Source organism: Aotus nancymaae, unplaced genomic scaffold (genome assembly GCF_030222135.1).
Source record: "Aotus nancymaae isolate 86718 unplaced genomic scaffold, 86718_ANA_hifiasm-v0.15.2.pri h1tg000039l, whole genome shotgun sequence".
NCBI classification, from domain to species: Eukaryota; Metazoa; Chordata; class Mammalia; order Primates; family Aotidae; genus Aotus; species Aotus nancymaae.
Genome location: NW_026988453.1, coordinates 8715736 through 8733604, shown reverse-complemented (window position 1 = coordinate 8733604; position 17869 = coordinate 8715736). Strand labels below are relative to the sequence as shown.

At 55.0% G+C, this 17869-nt stretch overlaps 1 protein-coding gene across 3 annotated transcripts in view; it reads right to left on the bottom strand.

Annotated features, from left to right (window-relative positions):
- Positions 1 to 17622, bottom strand: part of CDK18 (cyclin dependent kinase 18) — a 28248-nt gene extending 10626 nt beyond the window's left edge. The window contains exon 1 of one of the 3 annotated variants that reach the window (XM_012459334.3): positions 17600 to 17622. Coding sequence is in view for 1 of the 3 variants with exons in the window: in XM_012459333.3 (XP_012314756.3) it covers positions 9810 to 10010 (201 nt within the window). In the remaining 2 variants the exon portion in view is untranslated. Of the gene's footprint in view, positions 1 to 9794; positions 10071 to 17599 lie in introns of those variants that run through there. The other 2 variants (XM_012459333.3, XM_012459335.3) reach the window with 2 other exon arrangements.
- Between the last annotated feature and the right edge of the window lie 247 nt (positions 17623 to 17869).

Below are 17869 nucleotides of genomic sequence, written 5' to 3'. Positions count from 1 at the left end.
ATCTTACTGACCAAGGCCCATAAAGTGAACCTCAGCTTGGCCAACACCCTTGGGACATGATAGGGACCAAACCTCATTTCACCTCCAGTACTGACACCTGCCAGTCTCTGCTCTGGCATGCCCCGGGAGGCAAGGGAGGAAAGGGAGGAGGGAAGGGAAGAGTGCATCAGAGCTGCCCAGCTGCCCCTCCTCTCCAGCTGAAATATGGGAGGTCAGGAGCAGGGACGGTCCCAGGGGAAACACAGAAGCTTGCCAGAAATAGAGTCAAGCCCTAGGGAGGGTGAGGCCTAAGCCCTGCTGGGACCTTCCCATGCCAGAGCCATCCAAGCAGGCAGGGTGTCTTCTACCAAGAACACCATGGAGGAGCGGGGTGAGCTGCTCTGCCCATCGCCCCGCCCCCGCCCCCAGCTGTGAAAGCTTTCCTCCTTGGGCTTCCCAGCTCCTCGTGCCCTGTGAACTAGAGGATGCCCTGCTGGCCACCCGATGACCCCATGCAACTGCTTCTTCCTGCAGACCCTCCCTTCTCCCTCCTGCCCTGAAAACCAGAGCAGCGCTGTCCCACCTCCCCTCCCCTCCCCTGGTTTCTTACACGCTTAGTGCAGCCCCTTCTCATTCTGCTCTGCACACACTGCCCTTGAGGGCTCACAAAAGCTCCCACCCATGCTGGCAAGAAGGCACCAGAGGGATAGCCCTGTGATGGGCCACCCTGCACCCGCTCCCAGATGCTACCCATGCCCCAGACACAGCCCACTCCTGGAAGCAGCCCCGCCACTGGCCAGCACCTAGTTGCCAAGGCGACCAGGCCCTTCGCGAATCCTCCTGGTTTAAGGGATTATGGTTCAGTAACATGTTGGCTTTGCTTAATGATCACATTCTTCTGTCCTCAGCCAGCCTGGAAAGGGCCCTCTGTCTGGCAGCACATGCTCCTGGCTGCTCCCAAACACAGCTCAGTGGTGGCCCTCCAGCCGCCCTGATCCCTGTGGCTAAGTGTGAACAGGCTCTCCACTCCTTCAGTGGGCTGGCACCTCTCAGGGTGGAGGCCTCAGGTCTGCACTGCTAGGCAGGCCCATCTCTGTCAGTGGGCCCTGGTCTCAGTTCCATTCAACAAACTGGCCGGGCACGGTGGCTCACACCTACAATCCCAGCACTTTGGGAGGCCAAGGTGGGTGGATCACCTGAGGTCAGGAGTTTGAGGCCAGCCTAGCCAATATGGTGAAACCCCGTCTCTATTAAATATACAAAAAAATTAGCTGGGTGTGGTGATGCACACCTGTAATCCCAGTTACTTGAGAGGCTGAGGCAGGAAAATCACTTGAAGCCTGGAGGCAGAGGTTGCACTGAGCGGAGATTGTGCCATTGCACTCCAGCCTGGGTGACAGAGCAAGACTCAGTCTCAAAAAACAAACAAACAAACAGATAAAAGCTGAGCACCTATGATGCACCGGCATCGTGCCAGGCATGAGGGCTTCCGAGGCAAGTAAAGGGTGGTCCCTGTTCTCAAGGAACTCAGGGGCTGGTGATGCCTCCTTTGATGAGAAGGTAACAGAGCGCTTCCTCTTCGGCTTCCTTGGCAGAGCCCACCAGCCTTGGACGTTCCTGACTCTCCATCCCAAAACTCCTTCCTGCCAGCCATCCTCAGCTGCTCCTCCATGGCTCTGTGCAATGTCTCAGGCCTGCTGTCTGCAGGACTCTCACAGACAGGAAACTTCCAGAGGGCAGCCACCCTGCCTCACACTTGTGTATAGCATCTAGGCCAGAGAAATCTAATCTGGAGGCTTCATGATGGTGGCAGGAGGTATGGGTCCTAGTGACAGGAGGACCCAGACATGCCTACCTGGTGACTCCCATTTCCCAGCAAGATAGGAGAGTGGAGACGGCCCCTTGTACAGATCAATTATTTTCTTTTCTTCTTTTTTTTGAGACAGTGTTGCCCAGGCTGGAGTGCAGTGGCGTGATCTTGGCTCACTGCAACTTCTACCTCCCATGCTCAAGCAATTCTTGTGCCTCAGCCTCAAGTAGCTGGGACTACAGGCCCGCACCACCACACCAGCTAATTTTTATGTTTTCAGTAGAGACAGGGTTTTGCCACATTGGCGAGGCTGGTCTCGAACTCCTGACCTCAAGTGATCCACCCACCTCAGCCTCCCAAAGTGCTGGGATTACAGGCATGAGCCACCGTACCGAGCCAATTATTTTCAAAGACAGCTGAACATTAGAATCACCAGGGAGCACTGTAAAAAAATTCAGATTCCTAGGTCTCACCCTGAGATTCTAGAACTGAGGTTCTGAGGATGGTGCCTTGGAAAATGCATTTGTAAACATCTTCAATGATGTACATCTGGAGCCGTGACCGGGAAGCATCTGAGGTCCAGGTAAGGGACAACTATCTGCCCAGGCTTCCAGACTACCCTCCCGTGCTGAGACGGGGGACCCTCAGAGCAGGGGAGGGAAGCAGGAGGCCCCCCACAGGACAGGGAATCTCCCTTGCTGGGAGCTGGCGCACCTACACTGCACAAACTGATGTCCCTGTGCTTCGTCATGGTTGTTCTCTGGGGGTGGGAGAGGCAGGCGCTTGGCTCCCTGAGGTCTGAGCTCCACCGAGGGAGACCAGCCACACCCCCTTCTAAAAACAGGGCTTCCCCATAAAACCGTCCTGCAGTCTGGGATTTATGGGATGGCATGTTGGGTTTGTGGCTCAGGAATCTACCAGTAGCAGCCATAAAGCTCACACCCTTGCTCTTGCTTATAGGGTGAGGGGAGGGAAGCTCATTAAAGGCCTCTGGAAAGGAGGTCCCCCATTTCTGCAAGACAAAGGAGATCCAGCCCTGAGTCACACCTGCTCTCCCCACGGTTCAGTGAGGAGCAAGGAGCCACCAGCCTGTGCCTGGGATGGGGTGGACGGTGGGGCAGGGAGCTGGAGGGAGGGTGAGGCCAGGGGCAGCTGACTGGAGCAGGAATGTGGGGCCAAGCAGTGCAGGCGACCAGGACCAGCTATTCTCCACCCTCAGGAGAGGAGCTCGAGAGGAAGTGGCTGCCACAGTAGCAGGAGGGATGGAGGTCGGATGTAGGATGGACTTCCTGATGGAGGGATGGAGGACAGATGTAGGATGGACTTCCTGATGGTAACAGGGGAGCAGGCAGTGGGGGTGGTGACCACAGCAGAGTGGATGTCTCTCTCTGCTGGGGACAATCGGGGCATTGAACCCAGCAGGGTCTTGGGTGTGACAGGGCAGACTGGGCAGTGAATAGTCTGTTGTTCCCTAGGTCAAGACACAAGATGCCTCTGTCATTTTTCCCTTGGGAGAGTCAGCTCCTCCGATTTGGGGGTCGAGGGGGAAGGGAGACAGGAAAAAGGCCTGTCACCTTAGTGCTGTCTGCCCCTCACCCCCAAGTGGGGACAGAAGGGCTCAGTATGACCCAGCCTGAGGCCAGCCCAGGGCCAGGCACAGCACAGCCTTTGTCCCCAGGCCAAGGAGCCATCTGGGGCTGTCCCCGTGCAACTGGTGCCAGGGGAAGAGGGCAATGGGCATCCAGGGATGCTGGCCCAGCAGTGGGAGCTGGGGGAAGTTGAAGGTACAGAGTCCCACTGAGGAGCTGCAGGGTGGGCAGGCAGAGCCCCGGCAGTCTCCCCTCCCACCTCCCTGCCCAGGTAAGTCAAAAAGCTCTCAACCCACTTCGGTCACTTCCTCCCAGGCACATACCAGCCAGCCCAGAACTTCCTGTTGGTGCCAGAGCCACGGGTGGCACAGAAGGAGGAAGGAGGAGCCAGGCTGGGAGGAAACCCAGCACTTGCCAGAGGCCACTGTGCACCCAGTGAGCAGGGCTGGCCTCCCAGAATGTCAGCAGGGAAGACGCTCACACACCCTCCATCCCCATCCCTTGCCCGCTGAAGACGCTGAGCCTCCAAGAGGGGAAATGACGTGCTCAAAATCACACAACCGTTTCCTGTTGTTGCCAAGTGCACAAACGTGGACCATATTCCTCCTTTCTTCTCCTACCTGGAGCCCTCCCAACCCTTGCCCCGTCCCTGTGGCCTCGGCTTGATATGCTGTTTTCTCCTCCAGGTCTCCTCCACTCCTACTCTGAATTGAACACCAAACAAACCCAGTTTCAAACTCTGGTGCTACCACTAGCAGGCTGTGGAATCACAATGAAGTTATAAAACCCCTCTCACCCTTGGCTCCAGTCATTCATTCATTCATTCAACAATTACTGAACACCTGCTGCATGCCAGGCACTGTTGCAGACCCTGATAATCCACAGGTGAATGAAACAGACATGAATTCCTGCCCTAGTACATTCTAACAGGGGTGGGGGGGTGCAGATAATAAACAGAATTAATACACAGGATGATGGATGGTGACAAGTGCAATGATGGGGATTCATGCAGGAAAGGGACGTCATGGGAGGGGCAGTTGCAAGTTTAAGTAGGGTGGTCAGGAAGGCCTCCTGGCGGAGCAGGTGTAAGGTGAGGGGCCAGGCATGCAGGGTCTAGGGGAAGCAGGTCAGCAAGGGAACATCAGGGACAAAGGTCCTGAGGCAGAGTGAGGCTGGTTCGATGCAGGATGATGATGTGGCTGAAGAGGAGGCTGGATGGAAGCGCAGAGCAGCTGTGTTGGGCTTGGAGGGGTAAGGAAGGTTTGAGCAGATGCGTGACATGATTGCACTGAGGCTTTGACATGCTACTGTGTTGAGAACAGACAAGGAGAGCAAGGGAAAAGCAGGGAGCCTGGGCCGAGGCTGCTGCCGAGGCCCAGGGGAGAGAGCTCAGTGGTGGCTGGGACCAGCGAGGGGCAGTGGAGGTGGTGAGAAGTGGCTGGATTCAGGCTATTTTGAAGGTGGAGCAAAAGAGCTTTGCAGATGGATTGTATGTTGTGGGTGAGAAGAGTCAAGCCTGACTGTAGGGTTTTGGCCAAGCAGCCAGAGTGCTGGGATGAACAGTCACTGGATGTCACAAGGCATTCTGGGAGTAGCAGTTTCAGTGGGAAGACCAGGAATTGGATGTTGGGCAGGTGACATCTTCAATGTCCAGTGGTATCTGGGTGGACATGCTGGGGAGCCAACACACAGCACTGGCACAGAGAAGATGTCCAGCAAAGGTTGGCTCTCCTCTCTCAAGTCCCTGCCCAGACAAAAAGAGGCCTTATATATATACACTTCATCAAACATCCCTGCAGACTTCCTTATCACAAGGCACTTTGGGATCCTAGGATGGAAGAGAGCCAGGAGACAGGGAGCAGGATCATCTCTTGGCAGATGTGAGGGGGGTAGGGCCAGGGAGGCAGGAACCCCAGCTCCTGGCAGACAAGTCCCATCTTCTATCTTGGGAGGAAAGAAAGCTCCATAGCACAGGCCAGGCCAGCCCCAGGGCCGCAGTGCCCAGAGAGGGCAGATTCCCAGCCCACTGACTGCTGGGACCACCTGTGCCAGGCCCCAGATCTAACACCTGCCCTAAGGCTGGGGCCCCTGAGAGACCCTGACCCGGAGACCTTGGTGGAGAAGGAAGTTGGCAGAGCATCCCAGGAATCTGGGAAGCAGCCTCCACCTCCCGGAAGTTCTGGCTGTAGACCAGAGGACGGGAAAGTCAGCTTCACTTCTCAAGCTCCTGGGGCCAGGCCTGGAGTTTCCTCTCAGCAAACCTCTTCCGGACACTTCTTTGCCTTCCTCTTGAACAAAGCCCCGGTTCTCCAGCCTGCATCCAAAGACCCTTCAAGATCTGGGGCCCCTTCCTCTCTGGCTTTGCCCCTCTCTGTTGCCCCCTGAATGCTGTCCAAGTCTCTAGAGCCTTGTACAGCATGCAGGGGGCAATGCTGGGGCTGTCCCCGTGCAACTGGTGCCAGGGGAAGAGGGCAATGGGCGTCCAGGGATGCTGACCCGGCAGTGGGGGCTGGGGGAAGTTGAAGGAGCTGAGTCGCACTGAGGAGCTGCAGGGTGGGCAGGAAGACGCCCCGCAGCCTCCCCTCCTACATCCCTGCCCAGGTAGGTCATAAAGCTCTCAGCCACTCCAGCCACTTCCTCCCAGGCACATACCAGCCGGCCAGAACTTCCTGCTGGGGCTCCCCAACGTTGATTGCACATGCTTTCCCAACTCCCACTCAATGCCCCAGGACCACCAGGTGCCCCTCCTTCAGTGGGGCGTGATTTTTCACCTGTCTCCCTCACCTGGAACATGTTGGTTCCTATGCCTGGTGCTGGTGGCACACAGCAGGCGCATGTCTGCTTACAGGCCCATGTGAGCACCTGCTGTGTTCCAGGCACATGGTAGATGCATCCCCAAGTCCCTCTTTTGTTTTGCTTTTCTTTTCAACTTTGGTCTCTGTGGGCCCAGGGGCGGGGCAGGGGTTGGAGGGTATAACTTGCGGCTGCCTACTTTCTGAAGCCCAGAGGATCTGCCCCTCAGTCACAAAGGCTGACCGCCAGCCAGGATCCCTATGACACCCTGTCTCCCACTCCCTGCCCCCACCTCAGTCACTCAGCCACTTGGGGCCTTGGGTGAATTTCAAAGAACTAGAGGCCGAGGCTGACCAAGTTTGCAGATGTCATGAGCTAGGACCTCAGAGATATTCCCTCCCAGGGAGAACGGAGCCTGCAGGGAGCCTGCAGATACCATCTCTTCCTTCATCCTCCAGCTGACCCTGTTCTGCACAGCTGGAGGCCTTAGTCACCAGGAATCTGTGACAAACCTCAGGGGAAGCCAGTCACCCCTTAGCTGCCCAGAGCAGCTTCGGAGGCAGCAGAAGCCTTGGGGCCTCTTCACAACCTCGCCCTGCCCCAGCCTGGCACCTTCGGGGTGGCCAGAAATGAGGATAGCCAGGACTGCAGTCACCCTGCCAACGAACAGATGCTCTGGATGGTCCCAGAGCTCCAAGAGCATTCCCACAGCCTCTGTTTGGAATGCAGGAAGTAGGCGGGGAAGGCCTTCCAGGAGCAATTTGGGCAAACCTGTTGGATGTCTGCTCAGGAGGCAAAGTGGGGCTCAGGGTCACCCCTGCTCCAGACAAATGTGCCATTGTCTCCTAGCGTCTCAGTCCAACCAGAAACGTCCTGCAGTGAAGAACACATGATGTCCAGCCCTGCTCTCCAAAATTCTCTGCAGTTTGGTGTTGTGGAAGAAACCCCATTTAGTGGCTGTGACCTGGGAAGATACTCCATGCTTGTTTCCTTGCTGCTAACTGAGAATAATACTTGGCCTCCAATCCAACTGCCATCAGCCTCCTAGACAACTTTCTCAGCTGCTTTCTGATGATGTCACTTGCCCATTTAAAATCCTTCAAAGCAGCCAGGCACGGGGACTCATGCCTGTAATCCCAGCACTTTGGGAGGCCAAGGCAGGCGGATCACTTGAGGTCAGGAGTTCAAGACCAGCCTGGCCAATATGGTGACACCCTGTCTCTACTAAAAATACAAAAATCAGCTGGGCATGGTAGCACCCACCTGTAATCCCAGCTACTCGGAAGGCTGAGGTAGGAGAATTGCTTGAACCTGGGAGGTAGAGATTGCAGTGAACCGAGATCACGCCATTGCACTCCAGCCCGGGAGTGACAGCAAGACTCCATCTCAAAAAAAAAAGAAAAAGGAAAAGGAAAAAATATAATCCTTCAAAGCTAACACTGCCTTCAGGAAAAAGTCCAAACTCCAGAGCCTGGCAGACCAGGCCTTTTGTATCTGGATCCCTGTCTTCTTGAGTCTCAGCACTCACCCCTCCCCAGAGGGTCTGGTTTTAGCAAATGTACTTGGCATTCCCAGAGCAAACTGCACTCACATCCCATGGCTTTGCAGTCATTTGGCCTGGGATGCCCTTCCTCAATTTTCCCCTCGGCAAAACCACTCCCAAACTCAACTCACGGGTCACTTCCCCTGGGAGGCTGCGCATGACCACACCTCGTTCCTCTAGGTAGAATGAAATGCTTCCTCCTCGTCCCTTCCACAGCAGCCAGCACACACTCATCCCTAGACTGTGAGATCCTTCAGGACAGGAACGGGGCCTTAACAGTTTTGTTTTCCTGGTACCTTACACGGAGTAAGGAGCCCACCAGGTACCCAGCATTTGTGGAATGAATGAGGCCATCAAGCCACTGTATCATAATGACTTATTTAAGTCTCTTTCCTCTACAGATATATAAACGTCAGACCCCTCAGAGACAAAGACCGTGAAGTCCTTCAGTCCTGTCTCAGGGTTTCTCTCCATGATCAACTTTGGCAACAGAACGGCAGGGGCCATTGAGCCTGGCACCCCTGGGGACTTCTAAGTCTCGTGAGGAGGGAGGGGATGGGGAGGATTTCCCAGCATCTCTAAACCATATTCCTATGTCACTTTTAAGATCCAGGACACACTGCCACGTGCAAGACATGTTGGTGCCTTTCTTTCCAGTTTCAGGCAGGCCAGGGACCTGTTTCCAGGGGTTTCTTCTCATTAGGCCAGCTCTTGTCCTAGGCAGGACTTGAGTGTGACTGGGGTAGGCCTGGCCCTGTCCTCTTTCTGTGCACATTAGAACAAGCCTAGACTGTCCAGTCACCCAGCCCCACACTCCCCAGGGCATGCTTCCTCCTCAGTTCTCTTGGGTCTCAGATTGGTACCCAAGCACGTGGGCTGGGCGCTAAGAGGAAACCAACGTGCTACTCATCCTGCTATGGGGACCTCTGTGTGGCTCCACGTCAGTCCTACTAATATCCACTCTGCTGCCCTTGGGCTTCCTGAGGCTCAAGGAAGAGAGGTGTGTATTGCATCTTCTGGTATTTTCCTTTGACCCTTTTTGAGGGCCCAGCTAAAGCCGGTCTGCACTCTCTGAGGAGGCTCAGTCTGGCCAAGTGATCAGATGGGACAAGGTGCCCTTCTGTCAGCTCTGGTCCTGGGCGAACAGAACATCCCAGACCAGAGACCAGAGACTAGAGCAAGGGGCAGGCGCGGCCTCCATCTCCCACATCCTCCTGCCTCCAGTGAAGGCCCGCCTTAACTCTCCCAGCCAGAGAAGGCCCTCTCTGCGCCTTTTAGCAGTCCTCTTTAAAGACCCTCAAGGAAGGTCCTTCCCCAGCCGCCCGGTGTTTCTGAGATCCCACACTCTGGAGCCTTTCCTTAGGTCTTCCTTAAATCTCAGAGGAAACAGCTTCCATCTGTTTCCTTCCACTTGCTCTGGCACAGAAACTGACGCCCACCATCTTTTACACAATAAATCGGAGAAGAAATGAAGAGTGTCAAGTTCCCCCACGCAGCAGCCCTCTCTCGGCCTGATATCCCGTGTCCAGCTCTCCTGCTGGCCTGTCCTGGGACCTCCAGTCCTGTCTCTGGGTTTCTCTCCATGCCCAATTTTGGCAACAGAATGGCAGGGGCCTTTGAGCCTGGCATCCCTGGGGACCTCTCAGTCTCATGAGGAGGGAGGGGACGGGGAGGATTTCCCAGCATCTCTAAACCATATTCCTATTTATACTCCACCCCACCAGGCTGGCCCATGCCGCCCAGTGCCCACATTCTGACAGGAACCTCTGGCAGATCATCTCTGACCTTCCTCGTCCCAATCTGAGAGACGGGCTTAGAAGAGCGGCTTCATGTCACCGCCGAGAACTCCACTGGGCTCCTCTGACCAGCTCCCAGCTTCTGGTACTTGGATTGCCCCGCCCCTCCCTTCTCACACTCCGCATGGCCTCCCTCCCGCCGGGCTGGGCCCAGGAGGCCTTCTTGGCCTGTATGGCCTCCCCCAGGGAGCCTCTAAACATCTCGTAGTTGTTCAACTGTTCTCTAAATGTCCTTTATCAATGTTACTCACTCACCAGGACTCAGCCCCCTCAAAATCACTCACTCATTTCACAGCTACCTGCTCCACGCCAGGCACGGTCCTGGGCCCTGGGTCTCCGATTCCACTCCCTTGGCCTCCTGGGTCTCTTCCTACTTCTTCTTCCCTCCTGGGTCTGGTAGACTCACTTCCTCTACCTGTCCCTTGAATGTCAACACTCCCACAATTCCCTCTTTGGCCCTTTGCTCTTCCCCTCTGGGCATGCTTCCTGGGTGACCTCATCCCCTCCCGAAGGGGAAACCACCACCCATGTGCTGATGACTCCAGATCTGTAGCCCTGGCTCCACCAAGCCCCTGAGCTCTAGATGCTTGGGTCCAGCTGCCTGCTAGGCACCCTGACTGGGTGTCCCCTAAAGGGTTCAGTTTGAGATTGTGTGTGTGTGTGTGTGTGTGTGTGTGTGTGTGTGTGTATTTTTTAAGTATTTTGGAGATGGTGTCTCCCTCTGTCACCCACGCTGGAGTGCAGTGGCGCTATCTTGGCTTACTGCAACCTCTGCCTCCTGGGTTCAAGCAATTCTCCTACCTCAGCCTCCCGAGTAGCTGGGACTACAGGCGCACGATGCCACACCTGGCTAATTTTTTGTATTTTAATAGAGATGGGCTTTCACCATGTTGCCCAAGCTGGTCTTGAACTCCTGAGCTCAGGCAATCTGCTCACCTCAGGCTCCCAAAGTGCTAGGATTACAGGTGTGAGCCACCCCACCCAGCCAAGATGTGTTTTTAAGCAAAGAGGACAGATGGGTACAGTTTGTAAAAAGCTGTAGGTCACCCGGCGCAGTGGCTCACGCCTGTAATCCCAACGCTTTGGGAGACCAAGGCGGAAGGATCACAAGGTCAGGAGATCAAGACCATCCTGACTAACATGGTGAAACCCCATCTCTACTAAAAATACAAAAAATTAGCCGGCTGTGGTGGCACGCGCCTGTAGTCCCAGCTATTCAGAAGGCTGAGGCAGGAGAATTGCTTGAACCCAGGAGGTAGAGGTTGCAGTGAGCCGAGATCACGCCAGTGTACTCCAGCTTGGGGGACAGAGTAAGACTCCGTCTCAAAATAAATAAATAAATAACCTGTACATATGCAGGATATACACACGTGCCATAGGCATGCACATATAAACACAGCATACTGTGAGATAACCCAGAAGGCAGTAAGTCAAAACACCAACAGTAGTTATCCCTGGGTGGTAGAATTATGGGTGATTTTAATGTCTTTTTACTTATCTGCATCTTTTAATATTTCCATAATGAACATCTATTGCTTACATAAGAAGACAAGAGCAACACTTCTTTTTAAATGAAAAGAAAGTACTTTTAGATTGAGATCCTGGAACGTTTAATGCAAGGCCTGGAGAGAACTCTGATGACCTTGAGCAGGGGTCAGCAAGCTTTTTCTGTAAGAGGCCAGACAGCCACTATTTTAGGCTTTGCGGGCCGTCTTTTCTGTTGCAACTCTGCAACTCTGCCTTGGTAGCACAAAAGCACCCACGGGCAAGATGTAAATGAATGAGTCTGGCCTCGCACCAGTAAAACTTTACTATTAACACTAATGTTTGAATTTCATAAAATGTTTACGGGTCACAACATGTTATTTTCCTCTTTTGACTTTTTGCCGACCACTTAAAAATGTAAAAACCATTCTTAGCTCATGGGCCATACAAAAACAAGCAGGACTTGGCCGAGAGCCATGGTTTGCTAACCCCTGGCCTTGAGCATCTAGGGCCCATGTAGTGTTTGAATCCAGCATCCATTTCTTTGCCAGGTACTTATTCTCCTCCTAATTGACAGGAGTGAGGCCTTCCAGGATTTCCTTGCCCATCTGAGCACGGCAGGGACCACGTACCCAGACATCAGCTGAGGGAAGCCCCTGGCTCTGAAGTTTGGAGGAAGAGAAAGCTGAGCCCCTCCTGGGGCACCAGCACACGACTTGCCTCGTTAGCAGGACTGGCAAGTCAGAACCTCAGACCAGCAGCCTCAGAGAGGACTTTGGAAATCTCCTGGTCTGTGCCCTCATGTTTTAGCCAAAGAAGGCAAGACTCAGAAAGGTGAGCGATCTGCCTGAGGCCACTGAGGGTGACAGGGCAGAGCTGGGACTACAACGTGGGCTTCTGACTGTGCAGGGTTGGAAGGGACTGCATGGGCACTCCCTTTATTGGGCACCACAGCCAAGAAAGTTGCAGCCTACCCAAGGGCCACCTTCCTTGGGGAAGGAGCCATGTCAGGTTTGGCACCCACACAGAATGTGGCACCCAGCCCAGCCACTGCAGGGGATTATGCCAGCTGGGCTCCATGGCAGGATCAGGGAGGGTCTCTGTGACCCCTTTCCTGGCCTTATCCCATGCTGCAGGCAGAGTTGGGAGCTGGCACTGCTTCTGTCTAGAGTGATGCCCACCAGCAAAACACCTACCGCCCACCTGCTTCCAGGCAGTGGGTCCTGCCAGGATGTGGGACAGACAGCCTTGTCCCCCGCTGGGCTGGTCACGCTGGGCTCTTCACTGAGAAGAGAAGAAGGTCTGGTTCCTGAGGAGACTCCCCAGGCAGAAAAGGGCAGGCTTCTTTAGGGAAGTGAGGTGTGAGGGCAGGAATTCTTCTGGAGCTCTGTCTTCCCTCAATAATGATAAGATGGAGAACAGTGTTCAGAGTGAGGGAGGGTAAAAAAAAGTTTTATTTTTTTTTGAGACGGAGTCTCATTCTGTCACCCAGTCTGGAGTGTAACGGTGCAATCTTGGTTCACCGCAACCTCTGCCTCCTGGGTTCAAGCAATTCTCCTGCCTCGGCCTCTGGAGTAGCTGGGATTACAGGCGCCTGCCACCATGCCTGGCTAATTTTTGTATTTTTAGTACAGACTGGGTTTCACCATGTTGGCCAGGCTGTCTCAAACTCCTGACCTCAGGTGATCCACCCACCTGGGCCTTCCAAAGTGTGGGGTTACAGGTGTGAGCCTCCATACCTGGCCTGAAACACTTTAAGAATAAAGTTCTCTTCCCAGTTTGGGGCCTGAGCCCTAATGTTTGCAGGGACCCAGACTTCAGAAAAATATCAAGTGGGGCCAAAGGCACTGAGAACCACCAAATGTAGCCCATTAACTCTGCTACCGGCCCTCGATAATGACATCAGGCAAGAAAAGAGCTACTGGGTGGACATTATCTCACTGGAGTCCTCGCAAGCACATGAGATAATAATATTATCCTCCCACCTTATAAATGAGGAACCTGAAACCTGGGTGAGCAAATGAGTTAACCTAAGGCAACCTGTTACTGAGTGGAGGAGGCAGGATTTGAACTAACCCCAAAGTCCACAAACCGCCTCCACCCATGGTAGGCAGGAGACATACACTCAACATATAAATAATCATGAGTGCAGCAGCCAGCCATTATTGGGTCATCTTGTCTTCTCCCACCCTATCATCTCTAGGGAAGACTTTTATTTAATGGTATGGGGTAGGGAGGCTCACAGGCTGGGATCATTATCAAGAAAGAGGATCTCACCATTGTCCTTTCAAAAGTTCTGGCCCATGTCTCCCAGAGCAGGGTGTCTGGTCTCACCAGGGTTACTCACGCTGTCAGGGAACTTCGCTTCAAGACCCCCTTTTTTCTTCACCCACCCAGGCTGAAGTGCAGTGGCGAGACCTCGGCTCACCGCAACCTCCACCTCTAGGGTTCAAGCGATCCTCCTACCTCAGCCTTCTGAGTAGCTGGGATTACAGGTACATACCACCATGCCCAGCTGATTGTATTTTTAGTAGAGATGGGGTTTCATCATGTTGGCCAGGCTGTTCTCCAACTCCTGGCCTCAAGTGATCCACCTACCTTGGCCTCCCAAAGTGCTAGGATTACAGATATGAGCCACCATGCCCAGCCCAAGACCCTTTTCAATTTTTTTTTTTTGCAGGAGACAAGTTCTCATTCTGTTGGCCAGGCTGGAGTGCAGTAACACAATCATGGCTCACTACAGCCTCAACCTCCTAGGCTCACGCGGTCCTCCCCTCTCAGCTTCCCCAGTAGCTGGGACTACAGGCGTATGCCACCACACCTGGCTAATTTTTGTATTTTTTTGTAGAGATGGGGTCTTGCCATGTTGCCCAGTCTGGTTTCGAACTCCTGGGCTCAAGCAATCCGCCCACCTCCCTTTTCAGTTTAAAACCAAACCTCACACTTGCCTCACTACCCCTCCTCCTCTGCAGATGTAGCTGTGGAGATTCTAGGAGCAGATGGGCTCTCTTTCAGACAGGAGGTCTGGCGGAGATGCGCCCACGGCTTTCGCTCTTCCAGACTTGCCACTGAACCACTGGCCAGCTCCAGCCAGGCTCAGCTACCAGCTCTGTAGTGATCCTGGGTCCCAGATCCTTGGCCTGAGCTGTGGTGAACCCAGCCTGTGTGCGGGTGTGCATGCACGTGTGTGTGTGTAAGCAGCTGTGGGAGCCAGGACAAGATTAACCTTGGTCTGCTCCTACCCGCTGGATGTGGGAAAGTGCCCACTCAGCAGGGAACGCCTGGAAGGCAAAGGTGAAAAGTCCAGGAAAGGAGACAGAGGGGTTATGGTGGGACACAGGGCCAAGGAAGAGAAATGTGACTTCTTCCCAAAGGTGGACTAATCAGGTGGGCCTGGAACCAGGCCAGCCACTCACTCTGGACAACAGAGCAGAACATAAGTACCAGGGGAGGGTCCTCCTATCCCAGGGAAAAAAGGCCCTGCCAGAGGCTCCTCAGAGCAGGAGGCTGCTGCCTCTCCAGCTCCAGCCTGACTCACTCATACCTGCTAGAAGGTAGGACGCCCACAGCACAGATTCCTGGCCCCCTTAGGCCAGGTGCAGTGGCTCACACTTATAATCCCAGCAGTTTGAGGGGCCGAGGTAGGCAGATCACGAAGTCAGGAGTTCGAGACCAGCCTGACCAACATGGTGAAACCCCATCTCTACTAAAAATACAAAAATCAGTTGGGCGTGGTGGTAGGCGCCTGTAATCCCAGCACTCAGGAGGCTGAGGCAGGAGAATTGCTCGAAACCAGGAGGCGGAGGTTGCAGTGAGCAGAGATTGTGCCATTGCACTCCAGCCTGGGCAACAGTGCAAGACTTCATCTTAAAAAAAAAAAAAAAAAACCATTCCTGGCTCAAGATTTCCATCCAACCCATCCCTCTATCACCACCACTATTCTCGTACACAGAGCCCTCCTCCCTAACCTGGAAGAGCAGTAAAGATTCTGTCTAACTAAGGGTTTGGCCTGATGGGGCTGGTAAAATCTACCTTGGTCTCTAGATCAGCCACGGTGCAATCACTAGGAAATTTCCTTTCCAAACAAGCACCGCCAGCCACTAGAGCTACCAGTTATTTGGTCTCTGCTGCATACCAGGCACTGTGCATTCTTTCATTTAAATCTTATAACAGCCCTCTCTATTATGATCCTCATTTTACAGATGAGGGAGCTGATGCTAGGAGAAGCTCGCAAGTGTGCTGGTGAGGGGAAGTCACATAGCTACCAAACGCTGGAGCTGGATTCCCCAAGGCCAGAGGTTTGCCCTCGCCTTTAGATCTCAAGCTCAGTTACAGAAGAAAAGAAGGAATCGGAGGACAGATAGATGGAGATGCCGGACAAAAGTCCCAACAGGGTGATCCCAGGAAGTAGAGGCTTGGTTAGGGTAGGCACTGGGGAGAGTCAAGCCAGACTCTGTCTTACAGCGTGGGATGCATTCCCAAGTGTAGGAAGGCCCAGGTAGGCAGAGGACAGAGTCCGAGTCTGTAGTGGAAGCAAATGCAGCCTGAAAGGCATCTCCATCTCCTCGAGACTCGAGCAGGGGTTTGCAGGACTGGTTGCCTGATCCCATGAGATCTCAGACCAAGAACCTATTTGTTCCTCAGATCTGGTGCCCTCTCTTCTGTGCCCAGTGGAGGAGCCTGGCTCTCCCTGCTGCAGGACAGACAGATGGGAGCCTCAACACTTGGAGCACCACCCCATTCTTCCTCCTCCTGAGGACCAATGCAGACCAGAGAACCCCAAAGTGGGGCAGAACATCCCCATAATGGGGCAGGGGTTGAGAGCAGGAGCTTGGGGTCAGAAGGAAGTGGTCTGGGTCCCACTTCTGTGTGACCTTGGGAAAGTTGGTCTCTCAGAGGCTCCGTTTCTTCACCTGTAGAATGGGCATGATAACAATACCTACTTCATAAAGTTGTGACACACTGCTTGGCACACAGTACATATTCAACAAATGGTGCCCACTAAGGCATTTAGAAATCGGATATAACTTATGAAGTGTACTCTGCCTCTGGGACCCCCCAGTAAGTTTGTAAAGAACTTCTGGCACATGTGGAGAGCTGCTTCCATTCTGGCAGGGTATGGGGAGAGTGCTGGGGCCCCAGTGGGGAGAATCCTGGGAACCTAATGGTCAGGTTCACCCCAGATGAAGGGTAGGGGAGGTCAGCCCCACGGGCTCCTCAGCTGCACAGGAGGTGGCTGGGACAGGGTAACCCGAGACAGCAGCTTTGCTGTGGCAAGGTGACCCTCTCTCTGGAACGCCTTCAGGATGCAAACCCAGACCTGGAGCCACCGACCCTCAGCACCATTTTCACAATCCCTTCCCAAGGCCAGGCTAAAGGCAGGGGACCTCTGAGGACGTGCCAGTCCACCAGGCACTCCAGGCATCCTCTCAGGCTAGTGTCCAGGAATGTGCTGCGTGCCCATGCCCGGGTGGGGAATGCCACGCGAACATGAACATGCCGAAGCTCACCGGGTGCTGACACAGGAGGGGCAAGCCGGTGGCGTGAGTGAGTCACAGGGCCCAGGCCACAGTTGGGGAACTGCGGAGGGCTGGGCTGGGGGTGGGGAGGAAGGGGAGACAGCAGCAGGCAGCGCAGAAGAGGTTCCAGGGAGTGGCCCTCCCACCCCACAGCATCAGTCCTCCCACTCCGACTGCCTGCGCGGAGGTGCCCAGAGAGAAGGAAGAGAGGCCGCTGGTGCCTAGGAGGGTGCTGACCCTGCTGCACAGAAAACCCCTCACTGTCTCTGCAACCAACTCCCTCCCAGCACAAGGTCTGCAGACACCTCCAGGGAATCCCCCCCGCCGCCAAAGGGAGAAAACAGAGGCCTCCAGCCCAGACCCGATTTTTGATTTCAGATTCCTGATGGTCTCCCTTGATTACAGCAGAATCCTCAAGGCACATCTCCTTAGGCCAACAGGTCACCGCCCCCCCTTCCCACTGCTGCATTAACCCCCTGTCGCCTGCCGATGAGGGCTGGAGGGGGGCACTGCCCTTTAGTCTTTCGGGGTTGAAAGAGAGAAGAGGCGGCATTCCCCAGACCCCCGCCTGCCCTAGACCTGGGACCTGCAGGGCTTCACGTGTCCTTCCACGTTCTTCCCAGGGCTCCGGCCTCCCACCCCTGCCTGCCGCTCTGGAAAGTTCACCAGAGCCCTAGGAAGCCCTTCAAGGCGGCGATGTGGCCCCACGCTCTCGGGCCCTCTTGTCCCTGAAGACTCCTGACCCTTGCCCATCCCAGAATGAAGGGCGGTTAGAAAGCACCCGGTTCGGAACTGGGTGGAAAACTTTGCTTTGTAGGGTTCAGACGGGAGCCAAGGGGCCAGAGTGATCCCAGCCGGAGACTCCCTGGGGGCGGGGGGTCGCGGGGTCGGAGACTGCAAAATAGCCCTCCCTCTCAAGCACCTGGAACTTAGGAGTGGCCTTTCCAGGGCACCCCTGGCACCCTAACACACAACACAGTACACGCCTCGTGATCTCTGCTCTCCCCTCGCCGCTCCGGTATTTCCCTCCAACCTCTCGCCCCAGGGCAAAAGCAAACTGCGCCTTTAAGAGCCGTTCCGCTTACCTTTGCTCCGTAAACCCGGCGCCGCGGTGCCCCCCTTCGACCTCCCCCTTCCTCCCCGGCGCACCGCCCCGCGGGACTCACCGCGCTTGTCCTGAGGGCCGCGGTGCGCCCGATCCCGCCCGCAACGGCCGGGGTGCCGCGGGGTTGGGCGCCGTGCCCTGCGCCCTGCTGGGGTCCCCGCCCGGGCAAGGGGCAGCTTCCCCTGCTCCGGAAAGGTGAGCGGGTCCCCAGAGAAGCTGCAACCTGAGCTGGCCGAGGAGGAGGTAGAAG